Raw genomic sequence first — 20,068 nt, 5'->3', positions numbered from 1 at the left:
GAATTCAAACATACGACAATGGGTAGGACAGATAGGCAGAATTCCTCTTCACATGAAACCAAAAATCTAACATTTAGGTCAAAGGAAGAATGAGACATTCAAGGAGAGCCTGGACAGTTGCTTTCCAAAGATGTTGTGAAACACATTCAAACACAGATGGATTATTGGGTTTGGGTTACATGACTTCTGATCTCAGAGTCTAAAGGTTATACAATTTGACAGAGTTGAGTATTCATATCACTGGAGAATAGACATAATTTGAGCATACACTTTCTTTAGATTATTCAGCTTCTATAAAAGTCAACTGGAAACATTTATTAAATTAGAATTTTTACAGCCTTCTCTGCTTTCAAAAGAATGTGTTCACGTATGTCTTTAGTAATCCGATTTTTACTAACAGTGTAAGGACACACTATAATCGATTTAATCATTCTCTCTTGCTCTTACAATGTATTGATGCAGAGTATACCTTTTGGAAAACAAAGTATGTATCGATATGGTTTTATTTACAGTTTAATTTAAAATTAGTTAACAGACTGAACACATTTTTTTTTTACGTGCCTGGCATTTGGCAAAATCTGAATTCCTAAAGAAATTGAAAAGTGGCCTTGAATACAGGTACATTGTACACTGCTTTCTGTGAGGAGTATTTTATGCATGACCCCTCTGGGTGGGCTGAAGCTGGACCTAAAGCATCTTCTGTCTTCCTTGAAGGGAAAGCTTTGGTCTGTCCTTAGGAGGCGGAGATGCTAATTTTCTGTCTTACTTGTGGATAAGTTCTTTCAAGAACGGAATCAATCAGGGCCATACAAGTTTATAACCCACATGGTGCTTCTATCTCTTATATGTTTAGTTTAAGAAATATTTGTTGAGGGGCGCCTGGGTGACTCAGTCAGTTAAGCGTCCGACTTCAGCTCAGGTCATGATCTCACAGTCTGTGGGTTTGAGCCCCGCATCAGGCTCTGTGCTGACAGACGGGAGCCTAGAGCTTGCTTCAGATTCTGTGTCTCCCTCTCTCTCTCTGCTCCTCCCCCACTCCCCCCTCCCAAAATAAATAAACATGAAAAAAATTTAAAAAAAGAGAAATACTTGTTGAATGTTTTTCTTTAAAGTTCTTGCATTTATCCCTTTCTTGTTCCTTTCCCATATTTCCTTGGGAAAGAAACAGACTAGCTAAGAATCTTAGTGTTCATCTTATATCTCCAGACTAAGTTGTGGTAGATTGATTCTAATATAAGGTTTTCATTTTGTTTCATTAGGTTTTTCTTTTCCCCTTAATGTAAAATTGGCCAAGTATGTAAAAATATAAGGTAGCTCTGCATTTTTAGCCAAATAAATAATACGGTATATATAAGACAAACTTGCATAGTTTTACTAGGATTTTGGAGTACTCACTATGTAAATTTTTAACAGAGACATTCCAGAACTACCAGAGCGAGAAGAAGGAGAGGGAGAAGAAAGTGAGCTTCAAAATGCAGCATACAGTAATTGGAATCAGCCCAGACGGTAAGGACTATTTCTGTCTTCTGCCTACTCAGTGTTTAAAGATAGGGAGGTGTGGTTTCAAGTACTGGATTACAACTTGCTGCTGTGACATCAAGCAAGGTGTTTTAATATCCCTTACCGTCCGTTTCTTCATGTGTGCAGTGGAGAAGATAACGTGTTACTCCACGGGGTTGAAACTAACATGTATACAAAGGTTTGGCACGTAGTAGGGGTAAAATGTGGTTGACTAGAGAAAATTATGCACAGGTAGATAGAATGCATAATATTTTCTATAGAGTTTGATCTTAGGTATACCACCAAATGTTAATTTAAATTTTCTCTAGCATTTATAGCATATATATTCAAAACGTGTGTGTGTGTGTGCGCGCTCGCGTGTGTAAGCATCTTGTTATCACAGGCTGTAGTTATTTTAACCCATGCTCTGTCTGGAGCCAATTTCATATATAGAAAAGATAACTTTCCTAAATATGTTCCTATATATCCCTATGCATCACTAAGGCATATTTTTGTATTCATGCTGAGTAAAATCAAATTCAGTTTCATAGGAATTTATTGAGCTCTGATTATGGATGCACGTGTTTTTGTGAATAACAGGGAAGTATAAGACAGAAATCCTACCTTCAAGGAAGTATAATATACTTGGATAGACAAGATATAGAGACACACAAAATACTGAAGGAAAAAAATGTAAGGTATTTTGCATTAAGTATAAAATAGAAGTAGTCACTGGATTGTCCTATAAACAGATCTACAAGTGACCATCATAATGGTTTCTTGCACTTATTTAGTAAACACTTAATATTTATTCTACAATGAATAAATAAAATACTGTGAAGAGAAAAATTTCTACTATTCAGGGATGTAATACAGTTTGATGATTTCCTTACTTACATTTACATTTCTGGTTGAGTCATATTCAAAATGTAGAAAACATTTTATATTGCTTTCACAAAAATCAGTAAGCATTTCTAGCCGTTTAAAATGACTTTTTGAGAGGCTCCTGGGTGGCTCAGTTGGTTAAGCATCCAATTTCAGCTCAGGTCATGATCTCATGGTTCATGGGTTTGAGCCCCACCTCAGGCTCTGTCCTGACAGCGGGGGGGCCTGGAGCCTGCTTCGGATTCTGTGTCTCCCCCTCTCTCTGCCCCTCCCCCTTCATGCTCTGTCTCTGTCTCTCTCTCTGTCTCTTTCTCTCTCTCTCTGTCTCAAAAATAAACACTAAAAAAAAAATAAAATAACTTTTTGATTGGAATTCTTGTAAAGCTATTTAGGCTGCTTAAAGAAATCAAGGTCTTTCTGAATCATTCTCACACTCAGACCAAAATATAAATGCTAGATCTGTGGCAGAAAATAGATTATGGTGTTTCTTGTTTATATGAAGATAAAGGCAAAAGTAAGTTAGATGAAATTATTTTGTAGCTGGTGATCCTAGTGATAAACTTGAATTTTGTTGGAGGACAGAAATCACAAGTCTAATTTTAAGATAGATTTATCAGCTTTTAATAACATTGTTGGAGAAAAAGTAGATTTTAGGAGACAATATGCAAAAAGTTTGGAGTCCCTAAGAGCCATGTTAGAATTCTAAGTTTGACACTTTTTAAGATAAATTTCTTAATCTCTGCTAGGTTTGTTTCTTCATGTGTAAAATGAGGTTAATAATCACATCTTTTAGATTTGGAGAATTCAGTGTGATAATGCACGTAAAATTTTTAGCACAGTGCCTTGTGCAGAATAAGCAGTCAGTGGTTGGCCTGGTCAGTAATCACCGCCATGACTAATAACTAAGCAAATAAAAAATGTTGAACACAGGAATCATCTGATATTTTATTATGAGAAAGAATTGGGTGTAACTTCGGAAGTGGAAGATTTTTATACTTCTAGCCTGAATTTTAGTCTTCACATCTCTAAAGGTGATAGCTGCTTTACAGAGAGAATATGTTTGGAGCTTCCAGAAATCTTAAACAAGGTACCCTGTGCTAAGGCATTTTTTGGGAACAGTTCACAGAATAGCATGAGGAAGCTTGTCGAACTAACCAGAGCTTTTAGTAAACAAGGAGCAAGTGTCATGAATATGCATTACAACACGGGAAATATGATGGGACATTCATTTATGCAGTTTAAAGAAGTTTACTTTGTGTGGCAATAGAGGATATTTGTTAGCAAAGTATAAATTTTAAGAATGCAAATAAGCTGTTACTCTTATTTTGCATGTGATTTTCATGTACAGAATTGGTATCATACTCTATGTGCCATTTTCTTGCTTGCTTATTTTCTCTCAATCCAGTGATTTGGAGATCCATCATGGTTGATACTCAATTCATTCAGTTTAGTTGTTGCAGTGCATTTCAGCACATGAATACACCACCATTTATTCCCAGATTGCTACTTGAGTAGTTAACATTTATCCACAACTACAATAATTGTGTGCAATAAATATAGCTATTTCCTTACACATATGTGTGAGGATTTATCTAGGTATGTTTCCAAAAGAGGAATTGCTGGCTCATAGATTTAAATGTATTATTTATTTTATTAGAAGTTGTCAAATTGCTTTTTAAGGTGGCTGTACCAACTTTTAAATCAGGCAGTTCTAACATATGAGAGTTTCCTTTTCCCCATGTCCTTGTGACCACATCATAGGATCATTTAAAAAACACGTTTTTTTTGTCAATCTGATGGTTAGAAAATGGTATCTTGTGTTAATAAGCAGCGTATAGGTATAACAGGAGTAAGGTGGTGGGGTACACATTTTCTCATCTGTCATCTGGATTGAATTTTATATCTTGCTTACCTTGCTGCAGTAATCATAATCTCAATCTTCATAATAAGAGTAGTAAAAGATTTATTGATTGCTTGCTCTGTGCCAAAGCTTTATTTTGCACCTTGCATACCTTCATTAATCTGGTCCTCACAGTAATTGACATAGAGAGACTTACTGGATCCATTTCCCGGCTGAGGAAGGGTAAAAGAGAGACTAAATAAGTTGCAGAGGGTCACACAATTGTTAAGGAGCAAAAAATTGGGACTTGAAAAGAGGGAGTCGGTTCAGAGCTCAGGCAGCCTGGCCTCGGAGCTCTTTTACCTTTGCTTTTCTGAATTTCATTCTCCGCAAACCTGTGTATTGGTCTCAAGGAAGGCTGCCATTATTCCGTTCAACTGAGTCTGAACATGTTCTATAACATTTTTCTTTCACACATCTCCTTTTTTCTGTCCACGGCATGTTTTACCGTGTCCTGTTCAGTGAATAACGAGTCTGGTTCCTTGCTCTGGTCATTCGGCAGCTCGGTCCTTGTTATCTTCCCCAGTGTTTTAAGGAGTTACAGCCTTTCTCCTGGCAAATATGTTGTATTTGAAAACACTTTACTATCTGCCAGACCCTATGTGGACATACAGTGCTATTTTCCAAAGGTTGTTTAACTTCTCTGAGCCTCTTCCCTTTGTAAAATGAATGAAAGTAAACAAACTCATCTAGAGAATTATGCTGAGCACATGATAAACTCTTAATGAGTGTTTCCTGCTGCTATTTTTATTGTTTGAGAAATTATAAGAATCGGTCTCCCCAATTCACACTAACTACAAAGAACCCTAGGAGACATTTTCTTTCTTTGCTTTATTTTTTTCCTTTTTAAGAGAAGGGTTAAGGAGTCCTACATACGTATTCTGAATTCTTAAATGTCTCCCTACAAATGGCTAAATTTACTGACATCTTTACTTTGCCATTTTATCTTAGGAATTGCTTTAAGAAACAAGAAAGTTTTGGTTCTTGTCTTTCACAGAATTCCCACAGTGAAAGAATATGAGGACTAGGATTTTAACCAGTTTAAACTATTTATACAAATATTATTAAGATTCAGGAACCTGATAACATCCTTTCGAACTAAATAGTTAGGTCTCTAGGATTGTAGATTTCTAATAAAAAAAAAAAAAATGCTGACTTCATCTGCCTTCATCTGGCCAGGGGCTGTCCTCTCCCTCCACCCATGGTACTCCTTTATACCCAGCCTTTTCTTACTGGGACCTCCCTCACTACACAGGAGTCCACACTCCAATCTTTCCTGTCCTCTGGACACTCCTCAAAGCTCCTCAAATTGAGACCATGTTTGGACCATGCTTTGTTTTCCTATTTAATGCCCAACGTTGTCTCCCATCCTGTAGCCCAGAGCAGACTGCATTATCTCAGAGCTCTCTGCTAGGTTTCTCTGCTTTTTTTCCAACACCCTGAGCTGCTTGTTCCTCCTCCCAGCCAGACACCTACCTCACTGCAAATCACCTTGTTCTTATCTCCCAGCCTTTTCTTAAGACATAAATTTAGTGCATTCATAGCTCTTAGAGCTATATGCAGTCACTAAATAGGAGTTCCTGTGTTTATTATAGGGGTAGGGGAAGTGCACTCAAGCAGGGGAGGCGGCAAGCAGCAAGGCCCCAGAGCAGAGAGCATGCCTGACCTACTTAAGGAACAACAAGAAGATGCTGGGGTAGCTGGAGTATAGAGAGGAAAGCAGAATTGTGGGAGAGGAATTTAGGGCGGCGGTGTGGGATCAAATCACGTAGGATATTGTCAGCCACTGCTTTTCATGCCCGGACTGCTAGGTACCAGGTCTACCTTGGCAAGGAGGATTTCTACAGAGACAAGCTTCTGACATGGAGTGTGCAGGAATGTTCTTTTCCTTGATTTGATTGCCAAGTGTAGAAGCTACCATCTGTTCAGGGGTAGCTGAATTTCTTGGTTTCTTAATGTCTGCAGTATTAGAGCTCCTGGAAAATGGTACTTTTACGTTGGTCTGCGTCCCAGCCAGGAGTGTGAGTCCAGCATTTGCTTGTAACAAATCAGCTTCAGAATGGCATTAGTGTTTATCAGACCCTATAAAACATATAATTGAGAAAGTGTTTAATAAAATGATTTTGTTTCACTACCGGTAAAACCTTAAATTGGCAAAATTTCATAAATTGGCAAAAATTAACTTACATTACATTACATTGAGTTTTTAAAATTACATTACATTAACTTACATTACATTGAGTTTTTAAAAATTTTGTTACAATTTTTGACGATATGAACCATTTTTTAAGTGTGCAAATCACTGGCATTAAGAACATTCCCATTGCTGCATAGCCATCACTACCATCTATCTCCAGAACTTAAATCGTCTTACAAAACTGAAAATGTGTACCTGTTAAATAATAACTCCCCATTTCTGCCTACCCCCATTTGCTAGCAATCACCATTCTTCTTTCTTTTCCCCCAGTCTTACTGAGAATTGAACATACATCACTGTATAAGTTTAAGGCAAATAGCATGATGGCTTGATTTTATATGTGTCCTCGAAAGATTATCACAATAGGTTTCAAGCCTTACGTTTAAGTCCTTGATCCATTTCAAGTTAATTTTTGTGTGTGGTATAAAATACGAATCCCTTTCAATTCTTTTACATGTAAATATTCCATTATCCTGGCACCATTTATTGAAGAGACTTTCTTTTCTCCATTGAGTATTCTTGCCTCCCTTGTCAAATATTAGTTGACCTTATTATATATTCTTGTGTTTATTTCTGGGCTCTTGATTCTGTTTCACTGGTCTATGTGACTGTTTTTATGCCAGAACTATACTGTTTTGAATGACTGTAACTTTATAAGTACAGCTTGAAATCAGGAAGTGTGATGCCTCCTGCTTTGTTCTTTTTTCCTCAGGCTTTCATTGACTATTTAGATGGAGTCTTTTGTGATTCCATATAAATTCTAAAGGAGTTTTTTTTTTTTTTTTCTATTTCTGTAAAAAATGCCATTGGAATCTTGATAGGAATTGCATTGAATCTATAGATGTTTTTTGTTAGTATTCACGTTTTAGCAATATTCTTCCAACCCATGAACACAGGATACCTTTCCATTTATCTGTGTCTTCTTTGGTTTATTTTGTGAATGTCTTGTTGTTTTCAGAGTAGAGAAATGTCAAGTCCTTAAATGCATTACTATTTTATTATTTTTGGTGCTACTGTAAATGAGATCAATTATTTTTTTTCCAGAAATTTTGTTGTCAGTATATAGAGATGTTACTTATTTCTGTATGTTAATTTTGTATCCCACAACTTTACTGAATTCATTGATTAGATTTAACAGTGTTTTGATTATTTTTGATTTATGTATAGAAAATTATGTCATCTCCATAGAGACAATTTTAATTCTTCCTTTCCAATTCTGATACCTTCTGAATATTTTTCTTGCCTGATTGCGCTAGCTGGGGTTTCCAGCAATATGTTGAACAGGTGTGGTGAAAGTGGACACCTTTGTCTTGTCCTCATCTTAGAGGAAATCCTTCCATACCTTTTTCCATAGTGACTGCAACATTTTACATTCTACCAACAGCACAGAAGGATCCAATTTCTCCTTGCCAACACTTCCTTTCTCTCTTTGTTTGTTTGTTTGTTTGTTTGTTTCTTGATAATAGCCATCCCAGTGGGTGTGAGGTGGTATCACACTGTGGTTTTGATTTGCATTTCCCTAATGATCAGTGATGTTGAGCATCTTTCATGAGCTTTTGGGCCATTTGTATATCATTTTTGGAGAAAAGTCTGTTTAATTCCTTTGTCCATTTTTTAATCAGACGGCTTAATTTTTTAATTTTTTTAAATTTTAATGCTTATTTATTTTTGAGAGAGAGAGAGAGAGAGAGAGAGAAAGCGAGAGTGTGAGCGGGGGAAGGGCAGAGAGAGAGAGAGGAAGACACAGAATGAGAAGCAGGCTCCAGGCTCTGAACTGTCAACAGAGAGCTGGACACAGGGCTTGAACTCACCAGCTGGAGATCATGACCTGACGCTTAACTAACCCGAAGGCTTAATTTTTTATTGTTATGTTTTGGTGTTCTCTAAGAATTCTAGATATCAATCCCTATCTAAAGAGTGATTTGCAAGTATTTTCTCCCAATCTGTGTGTTTCCTTTTTACTTTATTGATAGTATTTTTTGATTAACACAAGTTGTTTTTTTTTATTTTTTTGAAGTCCAGTTTGTCTGTCTTGTCGTTTGTTGCTTGGGACTTTGGAGTCATATCCAAAAATCATTGCAAAGCCCAGTGTTGTGAGACTTCTCTCTCTAAGCTTTCTCATAAGAGTTTACAATTTTATTTATCTTTATAGGGTTGAACTTTGGAGAGAACCAAGCAAATCCTTGGGCATCAGCATTGTTGGTGGACGAGGCATGGGGAGTCGTCTAAGCAACGGTGAAGTGATGAGGGGCATTTTCATCAAACATGTTCTTGAAGATAGTCCAGCTGGCACAAATGGAACCTTGAAACCCGGAGATAGAATAGTAGAGGTATCCTCTAGTGAGCTTTCTGTGCCAAAGTTCCCTCCCTCTTCCATCCTTTTTACTAAGGGAATCGTTGTCTTTACACTGCTTACTCGACCCAACATGAAAGTCAAATGTGCTTGTGGTGGAGGCATCTCTCTCTCATATGTCCCATTTCATCTATAATTTTTCTCTTTAGAGCATGGTGACAGATTATATATCTTGATTCAGACACTGGTGTTTGGAGGTATCATCAACTATTTTTAAAAACATTGGCCCTGAATTAAAATAATGAAGTTCTGTTTGAAAGAACAAAGCAAGTTTCTTGGGGAAAAATTGAATTGTTTGAAACTATGTATACATGTACAGAATGTGTACATCATAACTAAGCTCTCCAGTGAGATTTTATTTCAAGAAATGCTTTGTCACGATCATTTCATTGTAGATTAACTTCGTTGGATAAGATTGTTTTCCAAGTGAGTCTCTTTGGTAAATCTTTTATGCTAATCACCCTGGTAACCTTTTATATAAATGCCCCACCCCCACAATCCAGGCTCAGATTTTCCTCCTACTTCTCAGTGCTGTGCCCATTTATCACTGAGGAGTGTGTGTGTGTGTGTGTGTGTGTGTGTGTGTGTGTGTGTGTTTACACACTCACGTATGTGTAACTTTGTTATGAACAAGAGAAGTATTTGGTCAAATTGTTGCTAATCTCTTAATTCAAAACAAAGTATAATTTGTTAAATAGACTTTTCTTCCTTGGTCACTACTCATTTACTCAGCAAATATTCCTGGAACAGCTGTTGCATTCCAGATGCTACGACAGGCTCTGGGCATTCTGCAGTAAACAAGGCACCATGCCTGCCTGTCAAGTGTGACAGACTTAACAAGTAATCAAGTCACTTCAGAACAGTGTGATAAATTATTTGATCAGGGTAAGTGTAGTTTTAGTTAAGAGGGTGGAGGGAGGGTACCTGACCCAGATTTGCTAAATTGTCAGGATTTATAGAGTAGAATAAGAGACAACTTCCCAGTAGAAACCAATCACTTTATTATTATAAGGACCATTATATTTACTTTATGCAAGTGATTGTCTCTCATTTTCTAAATCAATATAACTAATTAATTAATAATTAATGCATTAAAATGCATTAATTGTATAGAAAAAGATGATAACATATTAACCACAACTTTAAAATGAACAGTTTCAGGATTTATTTATTTAGTCCTTTACTGGTTGATTGTCTGTGAGAGCTAAAGAGGGAGGAAGATTGAGACATGGTAGGATAAGGGTCATGTCTTTTCTGTTTTGTTTTGTTTTTTTCCTCCAACCATTTATAAGGGAGAATAATGGGCTTTTTCTCTCTTCCTGCATCCTTGCCTTTCATTAGGTGATATCTTAGCCCCTTTTTAAAAGAAATGTTTACTTATTTGTTTTGAGAGAGAGTGCACGTGTGTGAATGGGGGGAGGGGCAGAGAGAGAGGGAAAGAAAGAATCCCAAGCAGGCTCTTTGCTGTCAGCACAGAGCCCAGTGCAGGCTCAGACTCATGAACCGTGAGATCATGACCTTAGCCAAAATCAAGAGTTGGACATTTAACAGACTGAGCCACCCAGGCAGGCCCAGAGCACCTTCTTAAAGAACTCTTTTTTAGCTAGAACACTATTTAAAGTTCCCAATTTCAGATTATCACAGGGCAGTTTATTTTATGGATAATTCACTATTAAATACCTTTGACCCAAGGCTAAAAAGTAAGGAAACATTTATAATTATTTCTAGAAAGGACTGATTATGGTTTGTACCAAAATGCTGTTAAAATGTATTGAGGGAGTTAAAGTATCCCTTTCAAATTGAAAAGAAAGTATGTTTCTGTGTGTGGTAAAATACTATATGCGTTTTAGCACTAGTTTGTTGAAGGCTCTTATGTACAGGGGCTTTTCTAGTAAGTAAGAAAGCCTTAGGCCTCTGGGATCCTGGAGATTCTAAAACCTGTCTCTGCCAAGTGTCTAAAAATGTATTTAGACTAGACGAGTAGAGACCTGCACACTATTCCATTCTAAGTATAGAGTTCTTTGGACTTGAGCAAAGATCTGTAACGTCCTGGTAAACATCCACAGATGGAATATTTAGTGGATGTGAACACTAACTTTTATTCTACAAAAATGAAAGCCATTTTTAATACGCACTGAAAGATGTAATACATTATCTAAGTATCAACCTGAGGGAGGTTTTCAATTAAATGCATGTACTTCTTTTAAAGGTGATAATGTCCTATGCAGAGATCGAATAATTAATTTTCTTTTCCAGAATTGTGCCTATTCCGATTTTGCTATTTTGTTGCATATACCATATTGTGGTAATTGGAAATGATAAAATGATAACAGTATCCTATAATTTTAACCTGGCAGGATTAGCATTTGGCCTTTCGAACTATTCTCCTTCCTATTCAGTGCATAAGCTGACCTGATCATCACCCAGGCATTCCATGGTCAAAAAAAAGTTACAAAATAACTTTCATTTTCAAGCTATTTATATAAGAATTACTAACAAGCACAATTTCTTGGCTTCCAGCTCCTGTCACATCTACTACAAAGATTCTTTTGCAAAACTAATCTTGTCATAACCCGATTTTTCCGAACATCAGACTTTTGTTTTTAACTTCAAGCATCTGTATACAGAGAGAAACACACAAAGCATCGCCCACCCATTTCCCAAACTAATCTATAATGAATCGGAAGCAAATGTGTACGGTGATTTTCCTGATGAAGACAGTGCTGCGGGACAGATCCCTCATATGATTTCTTTAATGATGTTGATTTCCTAATTTAAGGGAACAGCTGATAGTGTAAGGAAAGCAGAAGCAGAGCTTTCATTTCAACTGATTATTATTTCAGTTGATTATTGGAGACAGAAATCTGTGTCCAAAAAAAGGGACCACAAGTCTCCCGGACAAATTAAGAGTTCTGGAGCCTCACAAGTAGTCACCATTATTTTTGATTCTGAAACAGAGTTTCCAGGAGCCTCACCCAGGATCCTCAAAACTCCAGATCCACAAATTGTTCTGTTGTTCTATAGCTTCTTGAAATGTTAAGCTGAGGCCTTCCATTGCAGGTGGATGGAATGGACCTCAGAGATGCAAGCCATGAACAAGCTGTGGAAGCCATTCGGAAAGCAGGCAACCCCGTAGTCTTTATGGTACAGAGCATTATAAACAGACCAAGGGTAAGCAAACAAAAAGGGCAAGGTAGGCAAACCCAAACAGTGTTCAACTTGGAAGCTAATGTAACAAGGGCCAAGTTGTCTCTAAGAGCAGATAGCCAGTGTTGAAATCTCAGGAGACTTGTTAAAATTTATATTGTTTTGTTTTTGTTTTTGTTTTTTTTTTATTGAGTTATCCTGGAAATCCCTTCTGCCATGTTTAATAAACACTGGAAGCCCATTGAAGACACAGAGAAGTAGGATTCATTGATGGCCATCGGTGTCTAGATGGATAATTGTTAGTATTCACCATAGTCACAAAATATATAAGTTGTTAAGAGGAACGTGATACAATCATTTAACTTAATAGTGTGTGACCTCTGGTGGAGTCCCTGAGAAGCCCGAGAGATTACATTTTCTTTCTACACTTACTTTCTAGACAGAATTTCTAGCTGATGCAATCCCGTGATCACCTGTGAATCATCTTGAGTGTATTTGTCTGTCCCACTGAACATTCTACACAGTGGAAATGTGTAAGCAGTGTGTTTATACACTAGTGATTTCATAACTGAAGCTTCCCAGCCACAGTCACTGTAAAGGTCTTCATCCCTGGCAGACAAAAACCTACTGACCCATTTTACCATCAGTCCTGACAGGTAAAATGGCTTGAAAAAATATTCGAGAAAGTAGGATGAATGAATTTCATGAATGTTGTTGATGGAGAAGAGACGAAGCAAGGCTTTGTGGATTTGATATGCCCTGACGATTCCGAAGAGGAAAACGATGCCAAGAGTTTACAACTGTTTTTTTGCTTAGCTATTCCTTCTTCAGGTCTCACTGAAAAAGCTTATTTTCATGTGCAGCAGTTCTTAACCATACCCCTTGGAAAGTTCTTCAGAGCCACACATTCACTGAAAAGTTTGCGTATCATTTCAGGAGCTTCCTAAATGTTCTGAAGTTCACAGAGGTTCTAACTTCTGGATTTTAGTAAAGAGAAAATAAAACACAAAAAGACCCTGTCACACTGGTTGTCTTTCAAATACCTGCTCATTAATTAGCTTTATTTAAAAGAAAAATGTCAACATCTGTGAGGGAAGTTAAAAGAACCTTCTAAAACTTAAAATAGGTAATTACTTTATAACTTTAAAATCAAGAATACAAGAAATCAGTGCTCAGATGATGGAAAGAGAGTAGCAGGCAGCTCCGTAGATGAGGTCAGCAAAAGTGACTCGTCAGTATTCTGTGCAGTGGAATTCGAAGTGACCAGATTTATCCTGTCGGTCCTTCTGTTGTCAAGACAGGTGTAGCTCTGGTCTGGGTTTACTGTAAGAAATGAATTTAGTCGTTCTTCATGTAAGCAGTTATCTTCACATCTGCAGTTTTTAATCATTCCGTTGTTTATTGTTAGGTAATAATTGCCCATTCAGATGAGAAAATCTGCCAAATGGTAGGGCTGCACCATGCTGCAATTCTCTTCAAATGGTATTCAGTTTGTTTAAATAACTACAAATCTTTCCACATTTGTTTCCATTTGTCGTGTCCAATGTAGATACAGAATGATGATGTTGGCAAATGGCTGTTTAAGTTAAAACCATTTTTTTTTGTACGTGGGTAGGTTTTATTCCTTTGTTTTATTTTTAATTTCCAAGTTGCATATCATGCAGGACAGTACTGTAAACTGCTGAATAGGATTCTTCATATTAGTTTTAAAAACTTAAACTGCAGACATTTCTTTCAATGCTGGTCACAGTTTCTAATGAACTGGGAAGATGTTTTCTCATACACCTGGAACATACCGCTCTTTTATTCTGAGGTATAATGACTCTTCATTTTATAGCAATTACTCCAGGATAAATCTTTCTTAGAGTGACATGTTTAGTCAAGTTATGTGTGACAGGATTCAGAGTATGCTACCCCAAAATAGAGAATACTGAATATTTTAAGCCAAAGGAATTTAGGAAAAGGCAGGTGCTGGAAGGACTCAGACCTCCCCCTTCTCCCCTGATGCAGGTCGTAAGACCTTCCTCTGAGAGGCGCCCTCCCCATACCTGGAGGAAAGGAACATCCCTGCCTCCAAAGACAGAGGGACACTGGGAAGAATCTGAACGAAGAGACCTTCCTAAGTTTTCCTCAGTTTCCCCACTGTGTTCATACTCTTTTGTCCCATCATATTTTCCATGACTTTCCACTCTTAAGCAAACCTCCTGTAAAAAAAACCTCAAGTCTAACTATTGCTTCAGTTCTTCATTATCTAGTGAAGGCTCTGTGTCATTCAGATCATGTGTCATGTGAAAGTTAACATTAAATCAACATAAGTACTTTTCTCTTGTTAATCCCATTTTTTATTACAGAGATCGAGCTGAGAACTTCAGATGAATAGGGGAAAGATATTTTTCCTCCTCTTCATACGCATTCAGCTTTGGGAAATCAGAATCACTTTTGCATTTAAAATGAGGTCTATTTTCAGTGGTTTACTTCCTTGTGGAAATAATCATGTTTCCAGTAATCTAAAGAGAAAAAAAATCACCAATACAGAAGACTCTCTTAATAGAAAATGTTTTCTTTGTAGATACAATAAAACTTCAAAAAAATCCTGTACATAGGATGAAAAGATAGTCAATCTCTTTGGCACCTAAACTATTCAAGAATCAGAATTTCCCAGAACTGAGAATGATGATAATAATCCTCATGATAATTAATAATATATTCTGTACTTATTATTACTGACAGTTCCATGAGTTGGACCACATGGTCATACCAAAGGGTGGACAGACCCTATTAATATGGACTAGAGAATGGTTTTGTCTTTCCTATGCTTTGTCTTAGTTAATAACATTTTCGTTTTTATCAGCCCTTCGAACTATAAGTAGAAGTTTCATCATTGATTTTTTAATAAAGAATATGGCCTGTTCCTATAAATCTCTTCATAGTAATAGATCTACCACTCCATTTGCTGTACTCATGCTGTACTTTATACTCTGCTATCAGGGCCAAATTCTAATCCTATGTAGGAGCTGCAAATTAAAAAAAAAAAAAAAAAACAGGAAAGGAGAGCTCTCATTAAATATTCCATTTCTTACCATTATGTTTTTTTTATTATTCTATAGAATTATAAAGGAACTTTAAAACCTAAAAATTCCATGTATGAGGATCAGAAATAATTTCCACCTTCCATAGCATGGAATTATTTTGCCTAGAATATGATTTTAATCTCTGCCTAGTCATTTCTCCCACCCTTAATAAATGGTCGCGTTCCTTGGCATTCATGATCTTTTCTTTTGTAAAGCAGGAGTTGACATTTAAACTGAAAAGCAGAGAGAAAGTTGAGATGAGCAGAAATGTCATTGTGCCCATTTCTTTTTCCCATCTTCCCTCTGTAGGAAAAACATTGCAGGAAGAGCAGATTGAAAGGGTAATGTGGCATAAGCTTTAGTACAGGCGTACTGAGGATAGAGCCTTTCCAGAGTATTCTCCCGTACAGGGTGGCGTCACATGACAACCTCTCCCTACTCTTGATGCTTGCCAGTAGGGCTTTTTTATAGACAGAAGTAACACAAACATTTAATTGGAGCCAAAATGAATTTTAAATGTCTGCAATTTCCCCTGAAAGATACAGTCAATAAAAGAAGAAGATAGCGGGTATGAAAAGAAGGAGAAGAATTTATTGTGCTAAGGAAATTACTTTCATTTTTTTTAAACTATGAAAATGCTAAATTCTATCTGGCAGTCATCCTGCCTCTAATACATATATTCAACTCCAGTAGTCCTAGCTCAGGGAGTATCTCAAGCAAGCCACAAAATCTGTGAGAAACACTCTAAGGCAGGACTTCAGTATATGCATAGCCTCATAAATTCCCTCTCATATGGGAACTTTTATAGGAAACTTTTAAAAATCAATGTTTCTACCTCCACAAAAAAAAAAAAAAAAAAAAAAAGGGCAGAAATAAAGAACACCACTGTAGGGTGGTTCATTTATTTAAAATTGTTGATTTCCCTTTTTAAAGGGAAAAATCCTATTGACCTGATGTAACCTTAATATCCAATCTAAGTTTGAAAATTTTCCTTCCTGGGAAACAAGATAAAAGAATCATGAAGGTTACCAGTGAACTAGCAGACAAATGTTTAATTTGCATTCTGCAGCAGATAGACTGTTTCTTTTTTGTTTTACAATAGAAGCATACTTTGCTTTTAAATGTAAACAAAAAACATTTATGGTTTTCGTCTTGAAACCTGTTTACTGATATGCATGGGACATACATGACTATATAGATTGGGCAACGTGTATGTGCATCTGTCTGTGACAGTGAAAATAAAAGAAATGTGGTATCAGCTTCACCAGCTCATATCCTACGTAGTTCGTGGCCAGATTTAGGTCGAGGTGTAGATCCAGATCGCTAGAGGTTAACCTTTAGTCCTAGACTGTTTAATACGATGTTGCTCTTAATGACTAGATCTGACTGGATCTAGTAATTTCACACTGTTATTTAAATCAGTACTTTGTTCTTAAAACTTGAGTTGTTTTAAATATATTTCTTTTGCGCTCAGCGCCTCTTATGTTTCCTTTTAGAAATCCCCTTTGTCTTCCTTGCCGCACAACCTTTACCCTAAGTACAACTTCAGCAGCACTAACCCATTTGCTGATTCTCTTCAGTTCAACGCTGACAAGGTTGGATAATGCCATTGTCTTGCCATTCGTTGCCTTTTGCAAATGTTTCGTTCTTTGTTGTGCCTTTGTCCTAGTTCACTGTTTACTAAATTGGGGCAGGGAAAAAAAAAAAAAAAAGCAAAACTGTGTGTTTGGAGTGGGCATGCAGATCCTTTCATAAGCACATTTTTTTTTGCCAGAGCATATTCATTTTTATAGCTGAAATTAGATGGCCCTTCTGAACAGTAAGGGAGAATCGTGAGTCCAGTGCCTTTCCTATATTTTGGTGTGAGTTAAATTTTCTGATATTTGAATTTTTGTTAGTTGCCAAATGTATGAAGTACTTTCACACATAATTTATTTAAAGCCTTGTATTGATTTAAATCCTTCTCAGACTTCTACAAGGTGGTCCTAAAAAAGCCCTTCTGTAAGTTAATCACTCCACAAATAATTGTGTGTATGCAGGAGTATGTTGAATATTCATAAAGTGTGTCCATATAAATGCCTGAATGAGGAAACATGCCCCTGTTTCAATGCTTGTAAACCTATACTTGGATAGTCTTATATTCTGATGAAATTATAAACCCAGAATTGAAACAAAACCTTACTTACAAGAATCTCTATATGATAATTTGATCATGATAAGGAAGAAGGCTCTCAACAGTTTCAGGAAGCATTTTATGAATATTCATTGGGTTTTCATGTTATTGTAATATGGATAACCAAAGATGTTGTATCTGAAGGAATATGTTTTCTGTTACTATAGGAATTACAGAATTCAAGTAGAGTTATCTTCCGTTGTTCCCCAACTAACCCTTTTGCTCCCACACCATTTAAGGTTTGTCTCAGTGTGAAATTTTCATGAGTAAGTAGGTGTGTTACCGTGTGCTATGTGTGTGTTACACTTGTGTGCATACATGGCATGGAGTGATCTCAAGTGCACTTTGCGTTTTTTGCCAATGAAGGCTAAACAGTCTCTGTTAAAGAATTGTATTTTCGTTAATAAATCTTAAGTGTCAACCACAAGCTAATTACATGATCTCATTCAGAAGGAGGGTTTTCGGGAGTAGTAAAATAGAACACCTAATCGCTTGCCCCTTTAGTAAATATAAATAACAGGCTTGTATTCCCTTTATGATTAGTCAGTAATGTGAGGACCCACCGTTTTAGTTTACTCACGGTATGAAAATGGTGTGCCTAAGTCAGTTCCTAAACAGTTTTTTAGGCAGATTTTGTTATTTTTAAGTAAAATAACCGCTCAGGAAAGATATGCAGCAAGATCTATAACGTTTGCATCCATAAATTTATTAAAATTATGGGAAGTTTAAATCAGATTTTGTCCCCCTTTTTAAAAACCAAATGGGCTTAACCTATACTTGCTAATATTCTCTCTTGTTGTAGAGAAGTTGTTTTTATTTTAACCAGAAAAAAAGTAAATTCCATCCTCCCCCCTCCCCCACTCCCTGCCTCCCCCGCCGCCCCTACCTTAGTATGTTAAATGAACCTTGTTTGTTTGTTGGACATTTTTATTTGTACATTGTTGATTTGAGGGTTTTATGGCACAGTATTTGGGAAGATAACAAGGGTTTTGTTTGCAGTGGTAGTTTTTGTCTGGGTGGCCAGCTGTGTGTAAACCAAACATTTGAACACAGTAGATTCTGTCACTTGAAAATCTATTGCCTATAAGTCTCTACCAATGAGCTCTCTGTTACTTTGCCAGAAAAAATAGTAATTGATATTTATTAGGTTCATTTTGGGGCAGCTTAGCATCCTAACGTGGTTTCTGAATCAATAAAGAAAGATCACCTTCAGTGCTATATAGTTGTAGTATTAGGTGTATTTTGTGGTATTCTGGTTCTTGACACGAGTTAACAATTTCTAACTATTTGTGCATGCTTATCATCTGATGTGTTCTATAGGAAGTTTTTTTTTTTTTTTCATCAAAATCTTTTTCCAGATCCACACATATAAAATGAGGTATATCAGAGGGATTTTTGTATGAAAAAAGGGTAAAATAAGAATAGGAAAAATGTTGATTCAAGGCATCAGGGACAGCTTCATACCATGGTTAGAAGTTTAAGTGGGTATCTCTGAGCGTTGGATTAGGTACTAACTATGGAAGTTGGAGGAGACAGCATGGCATAATGGAAAGTGCAGAACTAAAAGAAATCTAGTACCGGTGTGATTTTGAACAACATCATCTCATGGCCTCAGGTCTTTCATCTGCAAAATGAGTAAAATGAGCTCAGTGACTTATAGGCCTTTCCAACTCTAATATTCTATTTGATAATCTGCAATATAAGAGCTTGATACCAAGCCCTCTTTTTGAAGTAGGACCCATAGCCCCAAGTGACAGCAAGTATGCCGTACTCTGGGTTTGTATGAAGTGGTCTCTTGTGTTTTCTCACTTACCTTGTGAACTCCCTTGGCAAGGGAATGATGGGGCCTTCCCTTAAAACCTGCTCCTCAGATCTGAGTCTGTGCGCTCTGTGCTAACAAACCAGCTCCCCTGGTAGATGAGCCTGCATGTGTAATGCTCATTTTCATGGGTTTGTTAAGAGAGTCATTTGGAGAGAGGATTCAGGTAGCGATGAAGAATTCTTTATATATAGTCTGACTGCCAGCCTTTGAACGCCTTTCATTGTTTGATTAACTTATTTGTTCATTTTTTTTTTCCAATTTCTTGGAAGACTTTTCTAGACACACAAAATCTCGCCTAGACCCCTGCATATTTATGAAAACTTTTGAATGAGAATTTTTTTCCAAAAGGGGAAGTTTGCACAGTTTTTTTCTATCTTGTCATTTAAGCCTTCAAATTGAAAAAAATCATTGGCCTAAAATACCAAATAATAGTTTAATGAATTATACTTTTTTATTATATATTATGCTATTTTTTACTATATTTAAACTTTACCTGAATCCTGTCTGCCATTGTATATACATTTTTTGATTATATATATGTTAGATATTTTAAAGCCAGTTTTTGACATTATACTTTTATTTCTTTTACTTAAGTTGGTCTTCCTTAGACTGCACATACCCACTGTATTCTTCTTGTTCCCGCAGGCACCCAGTCAGTCAGAATCAGAGCCGGAAAAGGCTCCATTGTGCAATGTGCCTCCACCCCCTTCTTCAGCGTCTAAAGAAATGAGCGGCGATCATACACAGTCATCCACAAGCAAAGTCTCAGAAGATGTGGACAAAGAGGATGAGTTTGGTTACAGCTGGAGTAAGTTGTCTTTTGTGATGCATTCAGTTATAATAGCGACATTAAAGTAGCTCTGGGTTTCTCAAGGCTTATGCCCTGGGTGGATAAGTATGTTTCAGCTTTAGTTATATATACTGCAATTTTGTTTGGAAAAAATACTGTTTGTTTTGCCTGGATACAGCCCACATTCCCAAAGCATGAAATCATATTCTTCCTTGCCTCTAACCGAACGT

At 36.7% G+C, this 20,068-nt stretch overlaps 1 protein-coding gene across 12 annotated transcripts in view; it reads left to right on the top strand.

The window, feature by feature from the left end:
* MPDZ (multiple PDZ domain crumbs cell polarity complex component) overlaps window positions 1-20,068 on the top strand; it is a 162,245-nt gene that overhangs the window by 110,150 nt on the left and 32,027 nt on the right. For 4 of the 12 annotated variants that reach the window (XM_081790895.1, XM_060609747.3, XM_060609753.3 and 1 more), the window contains 6 exons: window positions 1,414-1,506; window positions 8,635-8,812; window positions 11,896-12,006; window positions 16,550-16,648; window positions 17,394-17,465; window positions 19,694-19,856. In XM_081790895.1, the coding sequence (XP_081647021.1) occupies window positions 1,414-1,506; window positions 8,635-8,812; window positions 11,896-12,006; window positions 16,550-16,648; window positions 17,394-17,465; window positions 19,694-19,856 (716 nt within the window). The remainder of the gene's footprint in view (window positions 1-1,413; window positions 1,507-8,634; window positions 8,813-11,895; window positions 12,007-16,549; window positions 16,649-17,393; window positions 17,466-19,693; window positions 19,857-20,068) is intronic. The other 8 variants (XM_060609750.3, XM_060609749.3, XM_060609756.3 and 5 more) reach the window with 5 other exon arrangements.

This window comes from Panthera onca, chromosome D4, assembly GCF_046562875.1.
Source record: "Panthera onca isolate mPanOnc1 chromosome D4, mPanOnc1 haplotype 2, whole genome shotgun sequence".
In the NCBI taxonomy this organism is placed as follows: domain Eukaryota; kingdom Metazoa; phylum Chordata; class Mammalia; order Carnivora; family Felidae; genus Panthera; species Panthera onca.
The sequence above is the reverse complement of the archived record's forward strand: the minus strand, read 5'-3'. Positions and strand labels throughout refer to the sequence as shown.